We start from the raw sequence: 24,056 nt of genomic DNA, 5'->3' as shown, positions 1-24,056 counted from the left end.
AATTCTCCCCTGCGTTATTCAATTTTACTTCAGCTACTGAAAGGCTGCTTCCATTCTCTCTGACCAGCAATGTAAGTGTGAAAGGATGCTCCATGACAGTGGTTGCTGCCATCTGCAGCAACATTCATAGAAGAGGTGTAGATTGACATGTACAGCAGGATTCAGGTACCAACTTGCCTATAATAAAGATTGAGAATCAGCCATTAAATCTTTTGTTTCAAGGTTTAAAAAAAAATATTGGAGATGAGAATAAAACCTATCAGGGGACAGATTGTCTTAAATATGCTTTATGGCTTGTTTTATATGCTAAATTGCAAGAAGACTATGTGGCTCTCTTGTTAGCTGAGCACAGTGTCAAAATTTTGGTTAAATTGGTTGTAGTCGGTTTTTCCGAACAACTTTTTGCATTTCTCAAAAAGCCAGGAAGAATCTCATAATATTAGCGAGCTCCTAAATTTTACTGTTTAGCATGGTTTTAGTATCTGCTGCAAATCAGTCATTATGACTTAAAAGATCACTGCTGGTCCCAGTACCACAGTTATCAAACGACTGCAATAATTTATACAGCCTGTTTTACATGTAGGGTACAAGAATGGTATAGTCAGTTTGCCTCCTGATGGAGGTGGATGCTGCAGAGAATAAGTTCATATAATCCACTTTCAGCAGCTGAAAAAGAGCAATGCTTGCACACACAATTGAATAAATGGGCTACCTGCTGCTCACACTGCACTCTTGACAGTGCCTATAAATTGACATAAATGATTATACTGAATAATAATGGATCTTAGTATGGAAAGAACAAAATGTGGGGGTTTTTTTGCCTAAAAATTTGGACAGCGGCATAGAATCAATTTTCTTTAGTTCTCTATCCCAACATTAATTAAGTCTCTTGGGAGTATTCTAAACCCAGTAATAGATTCTTTTGAAAATCTTTTAGCAATAACAAAAACGTTAAAAGATAACAATCTAAGTATTTTTAAAAATCATGTTCTTTCATAAACACCCATGATTCAGACAAAGAATAGGTAATTTCATCCATTATATTTAAAGTGTAGGATGATTCCTATTTAGTATTATCCCAGGTTTTAGTTCTTCCTTTTCTTTATCTTAATTATTTCCAATTAATTAATCTCATTTAAAACCTCACAAAATAAAGCTAGCATGGTTGGAATTCAGAGGTTGTAGATTCAATAGAAAACAGCAGTTATTCATGTCTGACATAGTTACTCATTGAATTCTATAAAAGTACAAAGAAGCTATTGAGAGCTTCAGTATTGACAAACTGAACATAAAGAATGTGCTTTTGGGCAGGCATGAAAGTTTTCCTTCTTGCTTTCATATCACTGCTCATCTAGGATATTGATCCACAGAATAATGCTTACAACTGTGACATTTTTGCTTTACATTCTTTCTTGGGGAGTAAGCTAGTGTACAAAATTACTTCAGAATAAATGGAAACTTTTTTTTTTTTTTTCAATGGGTGAAACAGTGAAATCTGTACTCCAGTTAGGATATATAGGAATTTAGTTTGGCTCATGTGAAGACTGAAGAATTGTAAGGCTGTTCATAATATGCAAGCAAACAAAATTTACCTTTTGTACCTGTGGTTGAATATCGTTTTGGAAAAGAATATTTGGCATAATCTCCAAACATACACGTTTTAGAATGCAGTATAAGAGTAGATTAGTTGTCCTTACGTACTTACCATTTGTTTCTATGCACCACTGAGACTCATTGCCCTTGGTGCAGGATTTCAGGAGCCACAGGATTCCCACTGATGCCGTCTCTCAGAAGTGCTACAACACCAACATCATGTGTATAGCTGAGAGCTGGTAGTGCATGTAATGCTAAATTACAATGTCAGTCAAATTAGGAAGATGACTTGAGACATCTCTTATTCTATGAAGTCAGTGTAAGGGAATTCAGCTACTTAACTTTGTTGTTTCTATTTCTAGCAAGAAATGCAGTGAAAATAAAAAACCCCTATTATTTCAACCCTTAATTGGAAGTGTACATTAGGTAAATTACATAAAGATACTGGGGCTACTAATGTATTAATGTTTAGATTTCACTTTAATGAGAAAGCCCATGTATAAAATCAACTGTCTGTTCGATGTATCTATGCAGAGAAAGGACTGAATCTGTATGTTTGTATTACACTTTTGTCTCCAATGTAGTATAAACCCTGCCTGGTATTTTTCCTGTGAAACTTTGTTACCTAGTTATTGTTAATTCATTGCTCCTTCACAACACTGAGATGTGTTTTATTCTACTGACTGTAGCAATTTACTTCAGTATTTGGAGTGGGAGTGAAGACCTCTGAGAAATGGTACAGGATGGGCTTAAGAACTCTGGAAGAGATAAAGGCTGACAAGACCCTGAAGCTGTCAAAAATGCAAAAAGCAGGTAAGGTGGAACTCTCATAAAAATCTATGACTCAGTCCTCTAAGTGCTTGTTAACAGAATCAGAGGAAGAGGCAAAGTTCATTTATACATCCATTTTCTTGCTGCAATGTCTTGTGAGTATTAAATTATTAGGTTAAAATTTTGGACTAACAGAGCTCCTAATGTAACATTGTGCCAGTCAAAACATACAAATGTATGTATTTATTTGCTTATGCAGATACCCAATAAAATCTGATCTTATGCACAAAACTATTAATGGTTCATTATTGCACAGCCCATGAAAAAATTACAAGACTGGGGAAGCCCAGAACTACTTTTCTGGGGAAACCCAGAACCCTATCTCATTTGAGGCAGATTGTAATAAAGTACAATTACTTCCCTAATCCTAGCACATCTTAACTTTAAAGTGTTACATTTCTTTGAATGAATAATGTTGCTTCCCCATAAATGGTTTTTCACGGATGTGCCATTTGCCTAAATAAAGGAATTAAAGGAATAATGAAATTAAAATAGTGTAACTTTATTTTTAGATTGTAATAATTTAACTTTGTTTTTGTATTAAATCCATGTGGTTTGCATCTCTTCAAAACCCCTAGAATCAGCTTACCCACACTCATACTGTGTGGTCCTTATTTCTCTTACATATCATATTAAAATACAAAGCAAGCTGCAGGACTGGGCTCTTTTGATACAAGCTCTGTGATCAGACATTCAGAGAGCAGAAATATTTCACATACCTCTGAGCCCTGTACTTGGGCAGAGCTCCACCATTTCTAGAGAAGCGCCTTTCGTAGAATATCCAGAAATGTCATTGATGGGAGCTGGTAGAGAAGTTAGAATAACTTATAAGTATTCAGATTGTCTGTAAGTGGGATATTATCCTGAGTGCTATGTTGTTATAAATTGTAACTACTGTTGCAATTAATAAAAAATTATAATTACAAAAGTACATATAAACTATGTGGACAAGTATGATGGAAGGCAGAGGCTCTCTCTTACCTGCAATCCCCCCACACCTGAGGCAGGAGGCTGACTGCAGGAATGGTGGGGGGAAGGAAGAGGCTAGATCTAAGTGTGTTTTTCCATCAGATGTCCTGAAATAAACCTATCGTTTCAAGTTCAAGATGGAGCATTTCTTAATTTGATATGATTCCCTTGTCCAAGGCATGAGTTGTGTGGCTTAAATCCTTGGTGAGAGATGGCTGTTTCATACGGGGCTTACATAATGCTATGTAGATTTTGAGAATTACACACTTTTTCACCTTTGATTTCCAGGTTTTCTCTACTATGAGGACCTTGTTAGCTGTGTATCTAAGGCAGAAGCGGATGCAGTAACTCTGTTAGTGAAGAATACTGTGTGTACGTTTCTACCAGATGCTTTAGTTACTATAACTGGTGGTTTCAGGAGGTGAGTGAAAACAAATGAGGTCATTTGGCTGTTTTATTCAGATACATAAAATATGATGTTTTTGTCTTAGAAAAAAAAACCTAACACAAATGAAAAAAGAAACTTAATGGGAAAGTATCAGTTTGTTTTCAATGGCTGTTTCATTGTTGTGGTTTTTTTGTTATTGTTCTTCAAATAGGAGAGCAATCCTATGACGTTCTCAGGTTCCTGTGTTTTATTGCTGTAGGTGGCTGGTTTGTCAGAACAAAATCTGTCTAAGAATGGCTCGCTGGAAAAATGATGTCTAGATCACATACCTTACTTGAGTGAATTTTTTTTTTCTTTTTTAATGGATATGAATTCCCAAAGCTGAAACTATACCCAAAGCCATACTTGAAAAAAAGATACAAAAACTTTAAGGCAATCTTGGCATTTGAGATTTTTTTAAAGAGAAATTTGTCACAGGAGAGGAGATTCCCAGTTTCTTCTGGTACAATGCATTCGTGAACTTTGGCAGCATAATTGTTTGCAAAGTTCTCATCTAACACATCAAATTTAAGCCCATTGTTTTGCTTAATATTTCAGGGGGATATGATAGTTAGCCATTATCTTTTTTTTTTTCTTAATAATAAGCTTTCATCTGCTTGAATGGGTATGCCAAACCAGAAGATAAATTAAGTATCTAATATGCCTTCAGTGAGTAATCCCATGTATTAAATATGTCCCTGTGAGGATATAGAGAATATATTTAAAAGCTCAGTTTCAAAATGGTAGTCCTACATAACATTTTACAAGCCCATGGAAAACAAATATAGCAGGGTGGGATTTATAGAAAATGTGATTCAATGGATTGAGGTACCTTCTTTGTGCTTCTATATTTTAATTACTGAGCTGCAATAGAGTTGATTACTTATGCTCTTTTTTGCCTGTCTCGTAAAGTGGTCATATTCATCAGCATGAAGTAAGAGCAAAAAAGCTTGGAGAAAGCATATAGTATATGTATTTTATGCCTTCATTCTGCACTTGTTTGTGTCTCAATATACAGATTCACGAACACCACATTTAACTGGAGAAGTTCAGAAAAGGATCTGGAACAAGAATTAAATAAAATTATAAGAATAAATCATAATGTTCATTAACTGAAGTTTCAGTATGGCTTTCTGTCAGCCTTTCTGTGTGCTTTGTCCATGTGATTCACAAATTACTTACAAATTAGATTTTGGTTTTCTTTTGTTGCATGTAACACCCTCAAATAATTGTGGTTATCTCTGCAGTGGCGGGATTGTACAGCTGTGATATGAGCACATAGGGCTTATTGATGATGTAGGCACTTATACTTTAGAGATTACCTAGACATCTATTGGTATGATGATTTCAGTTCTGACCTTCTTAAATGAGATTGACTTGACACGCTTTTTTTAGCTAGTTTTTGCCTTAAGGTAGAGTGAAGAGGACTAGGAACTGACTTAGTTTTAGACAAGTTTTTATATTGTACTTCTTAACAAAATGTTCAAGTGTCCTGGACAATGCACTAAGCAGAATAACTAGGGCCTATAATATAGTATCTGTAAGAGTGGGAGGCTAATTCCTCCATTCCACATCAGTCTTCAGGGAATTTTTATATCAGACTCTCCTATTATTGAATTGTGTTCTAACATGAGCCTAATTGTAGATCACTATCTCCTTGTTTGAATTTTATATCATCTTTAGAAATCAAATTTGAGGCTCCAACATTTGAAGATGAGTTGCTAATAGAAAAGCAATGAAGAGAGCAAGAGACAGAGACAGTGTGTTTGCCAGGTAGCAGTGCCATGCTCTTATATTTTACAATGCAAAAGTTTCTTTCCTGTGTGCAGTGACATTTCCTACAAGGCAAAGGAATGGATCAAGCAGTGGCATGGCACAGGACTCTGATCTTTCCTGTTGTGTATCAAGAAAATAATGTAAAGATATTCCTCCTTTCAGTCTCAGAAATAAAACAAAATAGATGGGGCAAAGATACTCTTTCAGAGAGAATTTTACAGGCTTGCACACTAATTAATAACAAATGTTATTGTAGCACCTTTGTTTTGGAAGTAAGGCTTCTATAATGCATCTGGAATCACAATTATCTGACTATATTGACATATGCGCATAAATGAGAGAATGTGAGGTAGAATGTATAAAGAGTATTATGCTTCCGAAGATCTTTGTATATACTTGAGATGTTGATTATTTAACTGAGATAGTCATGTAGCCGCTGAGTAAATTTCTTGACCCTTATAAAATGTTCTATTTAACCTTTTTGTAGTAGGTACTCCTGATAAAATATTCCTTAGCAGGCTATAGATGTTCTACAATGAGGCTTGAACACCTGACATGACTCCAAATCTTTGTTAGTAGTTGAGAGATAAATGTGTTTGAAGTTCTATTACCAAATTTCTTTTTTGCTCAGATCTAGGATTAAAATAGTGCCAGACTTCAAACAAATATAATTAATTAAGCAAATGTTGCTTTCACTAAGTTTTTAGGCAAACTTATAAGGAGGGGTTCCTTATTCTCCTCACACCTTGTCATTACAGTTTATCTTTGCATTTATGCTATTTTTAGATATGGTTATTTCTATGCCTTTAATTCCAAAACACAAACTATAATACAGTATAAGCTGTACACAGCTGCTCAAGTCCAAATACTGTAATTTCCATTCACTTTCTTCCACTGATGTTATAAGAATTACAATTTTTATCTGCTGTTGTTTCAGTTTGTCTGGGAGAAATCTGCTATAAAGGAGCTGTGAGGCAGCTGCTCACTGAACGTTTGAGCTGATACGGTTGTTTGCACACACTCTAATTTAGAGCAGTTCCTAGAAGAATCCGGCAATTCTTCCAGAAACACACTGGGTTTGGGTATCATTTATGAGCAAAGCTTTGCCTCTGATAAACTGTAGTCCACTTTGGATGAGGCTTTTAACCCAGAGATGTTCTTATCTAATCTGTTTGGTCTTATATCTTAGTAAACCAGCTTCATGTTACTGACCTCTCAAAGTTTAGATGTGTTTGACATTGAGATATTGGGATACACTAAATAAAAATATATCTGTGGCAGGAGTCAGAGTTGCTACAACTAGGGGAGAATAGAGGTAATCAGTAGTTTCTGCTTCTAATTTTCCATAACCCATCGAAAATAAGTTGCAAAAGGAGAAAATATTGCTTATCCAAATTAATGGCTAGGAAGATAATATATTGGAATAATATTCAGACACTTATTTTTTTCATTAGAGCTTTGATTAGTTTTCCTCTCATTTCATCTATTATTAGCCATGATGAATCATGGAGTAGAAATTGATGAATAAGGTGTTTGGGAGTCATGGACAAGAACAATTCTTTAAGAATCCGTGAGGCTGTTGAGAACTCAGCACAGTGTATTCTTTCAAAGCCTTTCAAAAAATGTGTTCTTGATCCAAGATTTTTCTACATTCACTACTCAAACCTTTACCACTTTCACAGGTTTATCAGCTCATAAGAAGGATGCTGTTTAGTTATATACTTCTCCCTAAAGCTACTTCAGGTGCTGGGTCCAGAGTGGAGGTGGCAATGTCACTGATTTCTGTGAACCTAAAGGTTTTGCTCTGTACATGCAGAGCCAGAAACTCCCTTGAATAGCCTTACAGTTTCCATGATACCCCACCCTCCTGCAATGCACTTGTAACAACCTTAGCAGTGTTAGCACTTTCTGTTTCCTATCATCACTGATGATGACTGGCTAGAGAGTAAACCAGAGCAATGCAAACAATGTGCATGCAGCAAGATAGGAAACTCCAGATATTATTTTAGGGCTATGGAAACAAAACCTTCTGTATTAACTTTTTTTTTTTTCCTGACTTTGAGAAAATTAGAATGACAGTCAAATCTAGGGGTCATGCATTTCCTTGTCAGGCAGTCAATCTGAAATTTTACTTATGAACTGATACATGATCTGATTTGTTACTATTTTGTTCCTAGACAGAGTTTCTATATGCATCTGGCTAAAATCTTCAAAATTACTGCATTGCTAACTGCTTTGTGCTATTTAGAGTATTTGTTGTTATGCATTCTAAAGAATATTGGCGTTGTCAAATTACAAAGGCATTACTTGTTAGAGGTAAAGCAACATATCACAAGTGCACTAATAGGAGTGAAATAAGGTGTTATCTTAAAAAGAGATTATTTCTTTACAGTTCATATAAAAGTAGTGTTTTGTTCATTTGATATACAAATCTGATATTCAATGTAAAGATGAAAACTGAAGCTTGCAATTAGTATAAAAATGCAATAATTTATGTTAAAGATGCAACTATTTTTAGTGCAATAACAAGACTAAAATTCACAAGACACTAAATGGCTTTGACCACTAATTGTAGCTAGGATGTCTTTTTCTATAAGAAGTTATTCTAAAATATATAAAAGTTTCCAGATGAATTTAGGCTGATAACTACATAGATCAATGTGGCCAGTATCAGAGGCAGAAATGTGCTGTTAGAGAGGATCCTGCCAATTGATGTGGTAGGATGGAAAACTCTAAAAGCAGAAACTATAAAATAAAAGTAAGCCAGAGAGAAACTTGCTGTGAACAGATAATTTATATATGTATCTGTGTGTGTAAAGTAGTAAGACACTTATATATGAAGACTTTCAACATATATGAAGAATGAACAGAATGACAGCCAATCATGGTATTAAAAGAATTTATCTCCTTTTGCTTTTTTCTGATTTGCCCTTTAAGGTCACTTTCAATTATTTTTGGTACCTAAGGGTCAGCCATTTGACAATTCAGGGTTTCTGAAATATATGAAAATATTTTTAGAATGCTTGCCACTGCATAAAACCAAAATGTTAATGGCTTCACTAAGTAAAATTAAATTTTAATGGCCATGGTTTAATTTTTTTCTAGCCTGTTCACATCCTTTAAGTAGCATTAAATGTGATTCAGTTTTCTTCTAATATCACAGTTGACCTGAATAGCCTTTTCAATTATCCTATTAGATTAAGCAGATCTGATACATTTTAAATAAATAAAGATATATTTTTATTGGTTAAATGCTGATATTCACAGCTCATTGAATTCATTTATTGAGAGGCAATGTCAAAAGAACAACAGTTATTATACAATCTTAGTGAATAATGTGTAGAGATGAGAAAAATAAATATTACAGCATCTTTATTTAGTAAGTGAATGGAATTTAAGTAAGAGGAACTAAAAAATATCTATTTAAGATTTAAAGAAAGATGCATGGCTGAGAAATGAGGAAAAATCTTTCCAAAGAAGTTAGTAATTGAAAGCATTATAAGAAATGATAAGAAAAACAGTGAGCTAAAAATATAGACTTGCCTCATAAATTCATTCTGACATCTCACAAATAATCTAATGTCTATACAGTAGATGGTTGTCCCATGTTTTTAAAATCAGTTCATTCAATATTAATGTAATATGCTTTTATTTAATCTTTTAATGGATTATTTTAGTATTTACAATGTAATACGCCTACTACTTAGACAAAAAGTAATGGAAATTGTTAGAAATCTGTAGTTTGTTCAAAAGCATCTTTGATGTTTCAATAATTCTGTTTGATATTTGTTCTCGTTTTTGGATGACAGTTTCCCAAAACTTTTGCTATATAACAAAGACAGCCTACTGTGATAAAACCTTCACTGTGTATGGGTGCAGGTGTGGGGAAAGAGGCTTCTGGGTTTACTGCTCAGCATGCGACACAACAAAAGCAATCTGCTGTGTCTGTTGTGTAGAAGAGCTGAGCTGAGGATGGTTTGGACTGTAAATGTATTGTTTTCAGTTGCTTTGCTCATCAAAGTGCAAGAGAATGGTATTGTCATTAGCTAGGGAAGACTTCATCACTGACATCAATTTTGCTGTTTTAGTTGCTCATATGAATGTCAGATGATGAGCTTGCTCACAAGTAACTTGCTTTCTCCTGATGCAAAGTCCTGGCTCTGAAACGAATACCAGCCTATCATGATGGCTGGCTCATTAGCCTCACTGAAGTGGAAGGGAGTGGTGACAGCTGCCAGTACCAGTGACAGTACTTCCAGCTCCAAACTTCTGAAGCTTGTGCAGTGATGCTCTTTAAGATAATATACCATTATAATTCCAAAACATTTAAACAGATTTTGCTTTATTTACACTATTTCCAAAATAAATAATAAAATAAAATATTTTACCAAAATAAATGTTTTGAAAAGTTATAAAGGGAGATTATAAATGCAACTATTTATAGTTCCAATATACTAATGAAATATACTTATGAACCTATATTCTACTGGCCATTCACATTTTAAAACATTTAGAAATAAAAATTGTTGTGATTTTTATTATGTGAGGTTAGTAAAAAACTATTCATTCAGCATTTAGAACAATTGACATATGCAGTACTAGTTACTACTAGCATTATGAAAATGAAACTTCTGCCTTAACTTGTATTGAAATAACTTCTCTGTTTTTCTGGAAGGGGAAATGCTCTGCCATTCCTTGAGCACAATTCAATGATTCTTCCAATATACACATACATAATTTTTCAATGGCTATTAAAAAATCTTTAATAAGTTCGCAAAAGGTCTTTTGCACAGGACACAGGCATTGGTCCTGATATAGTTTGGATAGGATACCATTATATATTAAAAAAAAAAAAAATCACATCAAGTTGGATGGCCTCAGGCATTATGATACAAACTAAGGCTGGAGGGCAGGTTGCAAGATACAGAGTATGTATTAAAATTGATTTATCCCTATAATTTTATAAGCTGGAAAATCCTTTTCCTTCACTAAGGGTGAACTATTGCTCTATGAATGTTTTGCTAATTTGGGAGTAGATTAGTATGATATGTCATGGGAGAATAAAAGCTGTTCTGATTAAAAGGAAGCGTACAAATAATTGGTACCTAACTTTAACATGTACAGAAATGTATTCACAGACTGAGCTTAATTTTCAAAATTTTGAAGCTTAAAGAGGTGAGATTCAGGTTTGATATTAGGAAAAAGTTATTTCTTGTGAGGGTGGTGAGACGCTGGAACAGGTTGCCTAGGGAGGTTGTGGAGGGATGACCCCTCCCTGGAGGTCTTCAAGGCCAGGTTGGATGGGGCCTTGAGCAACCAGATCAAGTGGGAGTTGTCCCTGCCCATGCAAGGAGGTTGGAACTAGGTGATCTTTAAGGTCCCTTCCAACCCAAACCATTCTATGATTCATTCTCTGAAAATCTGTACAATTTGCACACTCATTCATTTTCATGATATTGTTATTGGATAAATTATAATAGGAATATGATAAAGAGACAATTTTGAGATCTAATTTTCAGTGAGTTTTGATTTTATCACATATTTCACTATGTGTAAGTAAGTCTAAATTTGGTGAAGATTTTATTAACTTTTTGCAATTTTTTTGGTGAATTTTCACCAACATTTGATTGTTTTTTTGTGTTTGTTTCTTTTGTTGTGGGTGGTTTTTTTTGTTTTGTTTTTTTATATACTGGGGGACAGGATAATTTGTATATTACTATTCGTGAAGATGTTTGATGAAGGAGGTGCTGACAATGTTAATATTGAAATCCAAAACGTATCATAGAACACCTCTATAGTCAGAGATTAAGATGGTGAATGAAGTTGATATATTAGGGTTTGTTTAGTAGGAAAATATCTCTCAATGTGTTTATAAATGTTGTTTGTGTTCTGTGAAAATTTTCAGTTCTTCATTAAAGAGCTGGACAGAATGACTTTCTATTGTCTGGTAGAGGCTGTTATTCAAACAATTAGTATTCTGTAGATTGAGTTCTTTAATCAGAATTCCTCTTTTGTGATGAGCTTTGGCTATTCATACTATATATTGTGTCATTTCACCTAAAGACAGGGGTGTGCACGTCATGAAAGAGGTAGTCAGTGGCACAGAAACCTCTGCCAGGTGTTATAGTGGAGTTACAAGATCACTGAAATATTTTATTTCAGGTTTTGTCCTGAAAATTTAAATGACAACTTTGATTTAAAAAGATCTTTCTCATTTGTATTTAGCTGTCCACACGCTTTCTGCTTTCTCTCATTTTACTGACCAACTCTACTAAACCTCACTGTAACTAATAGGTGAAGTGATTAGAGAGAGAGAATAAACTATCAACTATAATTTGTAGGAAATGTTTTCCAGCCATTAATGATTTTTTTATGGTTGAGGTTTTTTTGCCTTCAACATGGATATTCCTGGGAGGCATCAGCTTCCTAAGTACTGCTCATGAAAGTCACAATAATCAGAATGTCTCTTATAAACATTTGGCATGAAGACAGCCAATATAATACATTGATTTCTGAAATGCTCAACCACTGAATTTAAACAGACTGATTTTAATACACAGGACAGGAAGTATGTTGAAGTAGGATATTTAAAATATACTACTTGAAAAGTTTTTACTGTAAATGGATGAGCACTAAGGGTTTTACAGGCAGTCTTGTAAATAAATAGCTATATATAGTAAAATATATTCATGATAGTACATAAAACTGGTATAGTAAAAATCTTCTAAAAATTATAGAGCATTAGGTACGAGGAGGACTACTAAGATAGTGGAATATAGTCAGGGAGATATCAAGTAGCAAGACAAGAAGAAAAAGAGGAGATTTCAGATAAGGTGATAAGAAAAAAGCAAAAGAACAAGAGGTCAAATCAAAGATGTACATGGCCCTGATGAGATAGGGACGCACAGTTCATTAGGTAGTTTTATTCCTCAGATTTTATCTACAAAATAGTTTCATTGGGGTTCACCTGCTAAAAAGAGGATGTCTTACAAAATCCAAGCCACTCAAGATGGGAAGGGAATGAGGAGAGACAGATAGTTACAGTCTTTGTAACACTGAGAGACCTGCAGAAGAAAGTGGTATTCTTGTCTAAAAGAAAACAGAATAAAAACTCTGCATAGAGGCAGATTGAAACAAAACCCTGCCAGCAGTCCTAGACTAAGTTCCCAGCAGTAAAGTCAGCTGTAGGGTAGCATTAATGGGCCAAGAATAGAACCTGATTCTGATTAAGAGATCTAATTAATGTTTTAAGAAGGAATAGTGCTAATGACACTTAGCCAGCTTTCCATTGGAATATATATGTGCACTGAGAAAGAAGTACTATTTCTAATTTTCTATCAGATGATTGTACTTAAGCTTCTTTTTACTTAAAGCTCCGGTGCCCAACCCTAAGAAATTCAGTGCAGATGTAGAATTTTGTCTTGTTTGCAGTCTTTATTGAATTTTATTTCTTAATCTGAGAGCTTTCTGATGCCTCAAATATATTTCTTACTATTCATACATTATGGTAATTTTATTTGTTAGGAGCTTTTACTCATGAGTATTTCAGGGCATCTACTCTGGAGATGAATTTGTTTTGAAGATTTTGCTCTCTATTAGTGAGCAGTTATGAAAAGGAACAATATTATTCTCTGGTTCACTGTTTACAAAAGAGATTTATCAGGCTCAGATGCTAGACAGTTCAGGGTTTGAAGGATCAAATACTTATTGATACTAATCAAGAGATTAAAAACTAGTTGTACTTATACTATAACATACTGCATTGCTTTTACCATGTTTCATTCCTAGAAAGCTGGCTTGAAAACAGGATATTCATATCCGAGTTTACTCATTGCTGGTTTACTCCTTAGCAGAAGTCAAAGTTTTTTATAGGTTAGTTAGTTGCTATAAAGATGGTTAAAAGTACAAGCAAAGAACGGTATTTTCCTGGCAGATAATAATGGTAAAACCTCCAAGCACCAGTGACCTTATATTATGCTCAGAGCAACCAGAGGGTACAAAGATTATGGATTGTGTCTTCCGACATGCAAGTTTATAAACTCATATTAGTTCATAAACTAATAAACCTTATACTGTAAGGTTTATTATTATGCTAATGACTGAAGACTGCAGAAAATATGTCTTTTTTCCTGGCTATACCTAGACACAATTCTGTGGGTAAACAAAGAAAAATTTTCTGATCTCGTTGCAGAAGTTACTGTGTTCATTTGCAACTAATTTGTCTGTATTAGTAACAATATCCCCATTGAACAGTGTTGCTTATGAAAGGTCCCAAGGTTGATATTATTGTATACATTTGTATCACTACCATAAATAGTACTATATCCAGACTTGTACATGTAGATCATAGCTCCACCATTCACATATTATAAATGAAATGTGAACAACCTATGGGTACATTTTAGCTAAAATGTCAGTGGGTGCCTTGACATTGATTTCAGCTGAATAATGAAAAAATAGGATGCTTTAATCAGATTGTTTTAGAATGTAAACTGGCAAGAAATGGTGACCTAGGAAATGCATCTTCACATTTCACCTAAAGAAATAAAAATATGTAGCTACAATTAAGATGTCCTTAAAATGCCCTGTTACATCAGGTCACAAAACAGTGCAGGATGAAGGAGTAAAGATTATATTCAGAATGAAGACAGAACAAGTTTAGAGAAATATGACATGGCTGGTTCTTTGAAAGACTTTTTGAAAATATATGGCTAGGGTTTTATAACAACTGGATCAGAAAAAAGGGCACAGAGAGAGCACTTGAAGGTTATATTCTCAGAGTATCTCCTTGCCATGGTTTGGAAACTAATGAAGTTGGTTAACAATAATCAGATAAATTTTCAATTTAGGATTAAATTAACTACACCAACTTCATGAGCTCCTTAGACTGTTGGAGGATCATGTCTTGGAGCAGAGCAAGGCGATTTTGCAAAGGAGTCTAATAAGATTTCACTATGGAGAGATTTGCTTAAGGTAGAAGATGGCTTTAGTGACAGGCTTGTCTACACTTTAAAAGGCTTTTCTGGTATGCTTATACATGTAGAGTATCTTGGAAGCCTTTCTCTGTGTAGATGCAATGTTCCTTTGCCAGTGGAGTTTCAATTATTTTCTTAAATGAAATAACCTATATTGGTCCAAAGACTACAATAGTTTCTGCAGGATAACACTGTGAACTCACACAACCCAGCTGTCTTGGCAAAACAAGTAGGCAAGTTTTGACTTTCAATTTCTGTTTGAAAACTGATCTCTAATCAGGCATAGTGGTTGAATCCCATAATTCTAGTATACAATATGTTCATTTTAATAGTAAATATTATTTTCTCTGTAAAATTCTAGCTTTCTAAGTGTATCCCATAGCTTAAGAGTAAATCCCTCTTCCCTTAGACAAATTAATAGATTATACAAGCCAAATTAGGTCTCAAAAAGAATTTTAAACTGTGCATAATTTTTCGGAAGTGCTTGAGTGAAACTTCAGTGTCTTGGTAGAAAGGCTAGACGCAAACTCACATATATGCTGGTAAAAACTGTTTAATTTCAAGCTAGGAGATATTGTATTAATCTATTCCAGCCAATGGAATATAGTATCTTAATCACAACTAAAGCAGAATTATACATATTGCCACAAAATGCCAGGAGGTTGAGCTTCATAAATCAGCTTCTTAAGTCATTCTAACTAACCCAAAAGCATGAACAATTACTTGCACTCCTCACCCATCGCACCAGGAACTCAGAGAAAACTTAATGTTGTCTTATGTTAGAATTTCATTATTTTTTGGGAGGTGCAGGGGTGTGTGTGTATTCTTTTTAAAATTTGTTTCTTTTTTTTTTTTTACCCAGTGGATGCAAGCAATCTATTTCTCAGTTCAAGGAATATTAATAGAAAAACTGTCATGTTTATGTAACTTCAAATACAGCTGAGCAGAAAGAAAATAGAAACCTTTATATTTATGGTACTTTGGTTGTACAGATTGTCTCATCACTTCCTAGTAAGTGAACCCAGGCTGAATATCTAATACCGTTCAGATATTCTAAAATGCACGTTTTGCGCCTTGCACGAACATTAATATTGTCTTTTAAATTGTTTAAAGTGAATGTTTTGACTTCTGGAAATGTCAAAGTAGACATGCATGAAAAAGAACATTTTGATGGAAGTTGCTGTGACAAAGGAATATGACAAAGGAATAATCCATTTGAAACTCTCAAGAGAATTAGCTAGATAGAATTAAAGGAACTGGGATTGAATGCATGTTTTAAATCAACCACCAGAGAGCTTCAATACAGCAAAAATTGTTGCTATGAAACAATTTGATAATTTTATTATAAGGTCAGTAGAGAAAAATACCATTTTCTTCCTTCTTTCAAAAGAATATGTAATCTTTTAAGTTTTAGCTTATATGTATTAGTGAGATTCTGGGTAAGTAGAATAGAAATATAATTCTGAACCAAAAAATTTGCTCTTGGACAATAAAAATCTAAACAGTAAGTGGAAACTGCCTCAGTTACAAGATTATTTTTTTGTTGTTGTTAAAATAATGTAAGCAAGCCAATAGCTTAATAAAAGCATTTTTAAAAGAATATACAGCTTTCATAATGAATAATGCAGACTGTTGTCTACTTATTTCAGTAAATAATTTGAATGCAGCTGACCTTTCTGTTTTCTTTGCTGCATTATTAATGATGTTGAAGAGATCACTGTTATTGTTCTAGCAATATGTAACTTGCTTAGCTGAGGTTTTGGTTTGCAGCTAATGCTGTTTAAAACGTGGCAGCTGAACAGATTATGTTCCAGCTGAGATGGAAACAGAAAAATTGAAACCTTTCTGGTTTCAAATCTGGAATGTCAATGCATTTTAATGTTCAGTTCCATCTTTAGGCATTGGAGTACATATGTAACCCCTAGATCTTGACTACTCCTCCTAAATACCTCACAATGGCAAACTTCATTCTTCGGCAGCACACCAGCAGAAGGTGGACACAGAACTGGACTTTGTCTTGAATCAGAGCAATGCCTATATATGATGAATATTCCAGATCTACAAGGGTCCAGCTCTCTCCTAGTTTGTGTTAGCCTGTCCTGAAAAGTGCTGGTCACCAGCTATTTCCAAAGAAGTCAGATGAGTCCTAAAATCCTTTAACCTTCTCGTTGCATTGTCTCAAATTGAATTATTGTTGGAGAGAAGGAGAGGTAATTTTATTTACCTTTTTTTCTTTGCTACTTTTTTTATCCCCAAAGTTCACCTGGGAGTTCATAGAAACATCTGGCATTTTTGAGTGTGCTGATCTCTTTGTTGTATTCTTCATAAGTAGAGGTAGCTGAATTTCCTAGTCTGGTTATGCACAATTCTGAAGTCTTTGTTAAGCTTTCAAATTAGACGAAAAGATGTATTTCAAGATGTCTGAGATGCCTGCTTTTATAAATAAGAAAAATGTACCTTCTCTCCAGTCGAGTCTGATTCTTTCATATTGGAATATGTTGGGGTTTTTTCCTGCTGGTTTCAGAATAATTCAAATTTTACAATTCCTGGTAACTAAAGCTACTGTACCACTGTCATGCTAACTGCTTCTTAAGAGTTGCTTCCATGTTATAGAATATGCTGACAGTAGGGTTTACGCATGAGAAACTAGATAGTTGTTTTAAGACTAAAGTATCATCTGCATACTCTTACATTCAGCTGAATATATAAGATCCCAAATCCACATCAGTACTCATTGGAGTGTGTATCTTTTTCAAACAGTGCTGAAGAAGTTTGCTTCACCATTGATTGGCACTCAGCAAAATTTATGTATGCAGGAAGTTTCTGTGATGTCATTTGAAATGCTTGATTGGAATGGAGTGTAATTTAAAGGATTTGCCAAGACAGCAAAAGCAAAACTTCAGCAATTAAATACATTAATGACTTTAAATAAAACTGTGACAGATTGGTATGGTATATTTAATAAGTTTTAAAAGCTTGAAATTATATGGACATATTCCAGGTACAGTTCCATTATTTACATGAAATGGAGACAGTACTCTCAGTGATTCTAAGCTTAAGCATAGTTTTGTTTTGGTTGGTGGAATTAGTAAGCTCACTTCAAATATAGAATTTAGAGAGCTGAGAGCTGTTAGTAGCAGAAAGTCGTCTTGTGTACAAGCCAGAAAGGGATAAATATTCAACATCAGGGTATAATTGGTGACAGCCATATTCAGACATTTGTGTCAAGGAAAGCTGGAAGACAAGAATACAATCTAGGCAGTACAACTATTATAATATATATATAATATATATATAATATATATATATATATATATATAATATATATATATAATATAATATAATAATAATAATAATAATTATAATAGAGATAGAGGTAGTCATACTTCCTAGTTCAGAAGTGACTAAATACCCACCTGGCCATTATTCTATTTTGCTGTCTCAGTAGTAGAAGACTAGTTTTATACAAATAATCAATACAGTGTAAGAAATTTAACTGAAATTTGATTCAGTTTCTGTTAGTCACATAACTTTTTTTGTTTGGTTTGGTTTTATTTGTTTTCTGGTTTTCTTTAGCAGCTCTAAGGGTGAGTTGAGTTTGAAGGGAATAAATTTCAGCATGTGAGTAATGTGTGGTTGTTGTCCTCAAGATGATGACTACAAAAGTAGGTTAATCAGATTTTCTGTAATGCTTTTTTGAATATGCTTTGAAATAACCATTTGGCTGAAAGTCCACAGGAACCAATACATGTGCTGCCATTCACTGTTCATTCCCTTTCTGTGGAAGAGAAGGAAATATTTTCAACATTTTACAATTTAATTTCTTTAACCCATTAAATAATTTTAATGCAGGTAATCGGAGCTTTATAAGATCAGTGGATAAATTACTTTACGTTCTTCAGTCAAATAACCATTTTCTGATTTGTGTTTTCTTATTCCATTAAAGTAACATCAAATATCTCTTAAAGCAAAGCATGAAAAAAGACATTGGCATGTCGTGAAGAGGAGTGCCCAGGTGTCTTGTACTCAGAGAAGCAGTGTCCAGGTTTTTTTCAGGTCACAAATGTAAGAGACACATAGAGTCAAGCATAGCGTGCCATACGCTTGGTCTTTGAAAGTGCCTTTTATGAGACACTAGGTGAACTGCACACATTACTGTACTTTTTTGAGGCAGTGTAGTCACTGAGGGTGAAATTAGATTTTAAGTAAGATTTAAGTAGTGTTGCATGGGTTTTGCACTGATTCTCTCTGCTTTAGTGATTTTTCACCCTCAGAGCATAACTCACAGAAACACCCAGAGATGTGATCCCTTCTGCTGTACCAGGTGACACTTCTTTATCCTGACTTAATACGAGAGAAATCTTTTAAGTAATAAATTCTCTGCATTGCTATTTTTTATCTTAAGTTCTCCTTGAACAGAAGGTGCTGCTGCTTCATAGCAGTGATAGCCTGCTGAATAATTAAGAAAGCAAAACAGCTTGTTTCGTGTATCCACAATAAGCTATATTCCCATATGCCATAGAAGTTCAGTTTCTGCTTCTAAAGGGAAAGGGATTTTTCCATTGCTGCTTCCTTTCAGAGTTGGATTAACTCAAAAAATAAATAACATTCACAGCTATGGAAAATATGTACTGCCCCCAGTGAATTAGAATTAATGCTGCACTGGGCAAGAAAAATAGCATTTTAATGAAGTGTCCACCCTCAAGCACCTCTTCCTGAGAAGATATGTGTGAATCTTTGCCAAATACTTAGGTAGTTCAGATGATTTTCTGTTGAATTACTTGGCTGGGTGAAGAAGCTGCTTTATGGTATCTTTGGCAACTCAAGCCTTTGTAGAAGCCCAATTTATAGCTTCCCAGGAGAACACTGGATCAGTTTTCACTATGTTTTCATATTGGAGACAGTCTAATCTAAACTGAGAAAAGTAGTTCTGCAGACAAAGCTACAACAGCAATTATTTTTTACCCACAAATTGTCTCAAAATGAGTCAGAGTATCTCTCAGAACTGCATAGTAACTTTTCAGTTAAATATATCATGAATTCAGTTTTAATTTGAATTGTCTTTGCTGGTGGCAGAATTTATTTCAGTTAATTTAATTTTATTATTGCTTTCAGACATTAATCAGCATCCTATTAAACCATCTCACAGATATTAATTATGGCCCAAAATAGATGTGATGTACAGTTAGGGATGAATTAATCCTCAAGAGACAGGAATTCCAGATTTTCCTTTGATATGTAATATATAATGTCAGGGAGTTTGGGTTTATTTTTTAAAAAAATATTCAACTCTCAATTTTATGAACTTGTGCAAGCCAAGTCCAATGGGGTGACTTGAAATGCCAGGCACTAATATTAGAAAGTCCAACTACAAAAATGTTTGTGCAAGTATTTGCCAACATTGGCATTTCTCATCTCAACTGGTATCTTGTAGTACATTACCACTTATATGGCATTAGAAAAAACAGGAGAATGAATTTTGACACTGGCTGGGGACCTCTAGTGTCAAATTGCCTTCAAAGGCAGCTAGGATCTGATTCAAATAACAAACGAGGAGAGCAGAAATTAACCCAAGAAGCCAGATGTTCCCATATCCATATTTTTTTCACAGAGCCTTGATCACATCTTACTTTGTTGTTTTCCTCATTACTTGAGACGTTACTTTGGTTTTTAAAAGGCAGGGACTGACTGCGTATGTGGACAGTGTTGGGATTTGTTCAGTCAGGGTGAAGTAACAAATGAGACCTGCCATAGATACTTGCAATGTAAGGCTGGGAGGATCCTCCTTTGCTATTCAATTTTTAATAACCATGAACAAAATTATGATCTAGGATTTGTAATTATCCATTGCAAAAAATAACCTGGTAACCCATACAGCTCTCCCTATTTATCACACAGTTCTGGAATCAGAGCTATCTCTGATTCCAAAAACTACAACCTTTGGGAAGCTTAGTTATATCCTTGTGTGATAAATGGTGTAGATGAGACTCCTGACTATCCAGTTTGATGAACTATAAAAAGGTATCTTGTCTCTGGCATCCTCATCCATCATAAGTCTTTGTCAAGTTTAAGGTTGAGGTACAAAGATCGTGCACCTCGAGAGCAAGTGAAGGTGGTGGTGGAGTCTGGCATGTTTGATTGCCCCTAGTTTGTTCTGGCTGAATGTTCCCTCTTCCACACTCCCTCCGCTCACTAATTGTTGCACAGTGCGAGTCAGTCTTGCAAATAGATACTTTTTGCACTCTGCTGTCTAAGCTTTCTCTGTGTCAGTGGTTTTGGATTGTTAACTTTGGTTGAGCTGCTTTTGCAGTTCAGTGAGTATTTATTTTTCTGCTACCTAGTCTATATGTATGTGAAACACCATTGCGTTGACACTGTTCAATCTAAATATTTTGAAAAAGTGGAGCTGACGTGAATGCTAAGGAAAACTGTTAAGTTAAAGCTGACAGTGATTTGAAGAACAGCTTATGTGTGATGTACAGGTTTTAGCTAGTCATTTATGATAGCAGTGGCTGTTAATACTCTTTACAGTATTGATCAGAATATGTAATTGAGAGTTCCTGAGGAAATAACTTCAAATAAATATTACAGTCTTATATTGTAAATTGGAAGGCCCTTTCTGTCACAAACAAGGGGATTTTCTATCTTTTTCTTTCTAGCTATTACCCAGTTCTTGTTGCAAATGAAATGGGACTATTGCAAACATTATTATTTCTTCCATTCAGCAAAATCCTCCAGCATGAAATCACTGTTGCAGAAACCCTTGCACAGATATGATTCTGTTTGCTTCCTTGGGAAGTGCCTTGTTCTTCCCTGTCAGTCTACTAATCAGATACTTGGCAAAGGTCAGTGTCCTCTTGAGTCAGCAAATCACACCTAGCATAGAGGATACCTTCCTAGCCTAAAATATAACCTTAAATCAGAGAAGTCAGAAATAAATCTTTGAACTATGTATGCACATGTGGGCATGTTTGATTATAGCTGTAATTAGATGTTTGACTATGCATGCACACTGAGGCTACGGGAGTTTTCCCTCAGGAACATGCTTTTTATGGTCTTTTCCAACCTAAATGATTCTATGAAAACCAGACACTGTCAGCATCAATTTGGTGACAGGTTTGTTGTTGTGGTGGTGATTTTGTTTGTTTGTTTGTTTGTTTCCCCAAACAAAGTATTTTTCATTTTTAAGTGGTGGATGCTTAGTTAACATTATTCAGTCTCTAGGTCGTGTTGGTGTCCATCTATAGTCCTGTGTAAGTAACCTACTCTTTTGAGTGTGATGGCATTTGAAAAAGACTGCAGCCTGCAACATTCCTGTTGGAAAGCTTCAGTAATGAATGAGAGATTGAAGTTGAATCTCTAAGGCACTTAATCAGGTGATGAATTCCAGGTTTTCATACCCAGGTTGAAGACTAGGTGCAGCTTTGATGAACTGTTTATGTGCATATAAAATTCATCCTTGGTAAACAAATACATATGTGTATGGACTTCCTGAGCTGAGGAAAGATCACCTTGGTGTTATCCTATCCTGTATGTCCATGGCTGTATGTACACAAAAATATGTAAGTACCTATTTGTGAAAAGTTCTAATCTGCTGAAATCAAGGGCCATGTTCCCTTTAGCTTCAATAGAATGATGGTCTGAATCTATTTGCCCTTCACTGCATCCTTTTGCATGATTTACAAGCCAGGAGCAAGATATATGGTACAGCTTTTTAATTTCCTACATTATTTTTTTTCTATTTTAAGGAAGACAGTACATTTTTTCTAGGCAGGAACATTATTTGGTAAAGAGTACTAGGGGAAATCAGATTAAATTTATGTCAGAAATTAATCCCACGTGAACTAGTTCAAAGAGAAGCAGAATGTAACTCTGACATTAACAATGATTTTATATTGTGTGTTTTCATATCAGATTGAAACACTAACTTCACAAATAAAAAAGCATTCCAATAGGTGCTCTCTGTCTTGGTAAATAGATGGCCAGTGAAACACCTTGTATTTCTTGGGTTTTTATGGCTGGATTGATGCTGGATTTTATGGATGTGGTTGACCTAAAAAATGCATGTGTTGGATACCAGAGGAAGAATTTATCAGCTTCCAATTTCTTCTCTCTCTCTCTCTTTCTTTTTTTTTTTTTTTAATAATAATTTAAGGCAAGTTTTCTTATGCCACTGTCTGCATCTCTAAGATAGGAATAGTAACTTTGCTTTGGAAAAAAAACATTTTGAGACAGGTAAGTAAAAAGTGCTATGTAAGAGCTTTGGATTATTATGGTAATTGAAGAGATAATGAATGTCATCCTGCAAATAATTCAGAAAGTGTTACTTTGAATATGAAATGTTTTTGAACTTCTTGGGTTTGAATTGCAGTTCAGTTTCTAAGCCAACACTGATGCTATATTTGAAACTCCTTTTGAAATAATTTCCACCTGTTAAAGTAGTTTTGACTTTGTTGCAGACATGGCACAATAGTTTTATTATAGTGAGTTAGAGTGCTTGTCAAATGTAAAACCTAGATTTTCATTTCCTTACATCTTGCTGCTAACACTATTCAATGATCCATCACTTAGATGATTTCCTGGCACACAAATGGTAGTTGACGTGTCTGCCGATTAGTTCTGTTCCTACAAATTTTAAAGTTTAAGAAATCAGATTCAGTTTTAGGTACTATTTTAAGGAAATGAACTATTTCGTTAAATACAAAAAAGCAAACCTTTTGGCTTGTATAGTATCAATTTTCACTGCTTGTATTACAATTCACAAGTTCTCTGAACACTGGGCACAGCATTGAACTGAAACAAGCCTGAACTATCACATCATGTACCCTTGTGGACATTAGCAAGAGCGGACTTTCCCTGGAACACAGGAAAAAGGATTTGGAGGTGGGATACACTTGTATCATCACTCCAGATTTCAAGTACTTACTCCACCTTCTGCATACTACACCTCATTGCAGAAATATCTCCTGTGCTCTTTTCTCCTTCAGCTGGCCTGATTACAGCCCATAAATAGGTGTGTATGTAGTCCCTGTTGCAATATTTACACCAACCTTAAAACCTTGTATTTGTTTTGCAGTCCTCTGAAGGGAAATGTTCTGATAGGCTTTTGCCTGTTTTCCGAAGGATAGGTACATCTTAATCTGATTAAGGTTTAGCACAGTTGTTAAGCTGATAAAACGCAAGGATGGATGCTTAAACTTAAATGAAGAAAAACAAAGGTTATGACAAAATTTTTCATTAAGGACATTCACTATTAAACTTTGTGCATATGGGTTTAGTTGAGAAATACTTAGTGGGTGCAGTAAACAAGCTTCAGTCACATTAAGGCTCAACTATTCTTGAAAAAATCAAGCTCAATCTCTGAAAAAATTGGTTATGTTTTTAAAAAATGTAAAATGCTTAGAGATTTTATGTCTGCCATAAAAAGAAACAACAAAACTATTCATAACTACAATTTTGTTCATTAAGGTGTTCATCAAAAGCTA

At 34.6% G+C, this 24,056-nt stretch overlaps 1 protein-coding gene across 1 annotated transcript in view; it reads left to right on the top strand.

Annotated features, from left to right (window-relative positions):
• Positions 1-24,056, top strand: part of DNTT (DNA nucleotidylexotransferase) — a 75,937-nt gene that overhangs the window by 22,082 nt on the left and 29,799 nt on the right. Inside the window, exons 6-7 of the mRNA XM_051618229.1 lie at positions 2,283-2,406; positions 3,682-3,814. Coding sequence (XP_051474189.1) covers positions 2,283-2,406; positions 3,682-3,814 — 257 coding nt within the window. The remainder of the gene's footprint in view (positions 1-2,282; positions 2,407-3,681; positions 3,815-24,056) is intronic.

The sequence above is a fragment of the Apus apus genome, chromosome 4 (genome assembly GCF_020740795.1).
Source record: "Apus apus isolate bApuApu2 chromosome 4, bApuApu2.pri.cur, whole genome shotgun sequence".
Classification (NCBI taxonomy): Eukaryota; Metazoa; Chordata; class Aves; order Apodiformes; family Apodidae; genus Apus; species Apus apus.
Note: the sequence above shows the minus strand (reverse complement) of the source record. Positions and strands in the feature narration are given on the sequence as shown.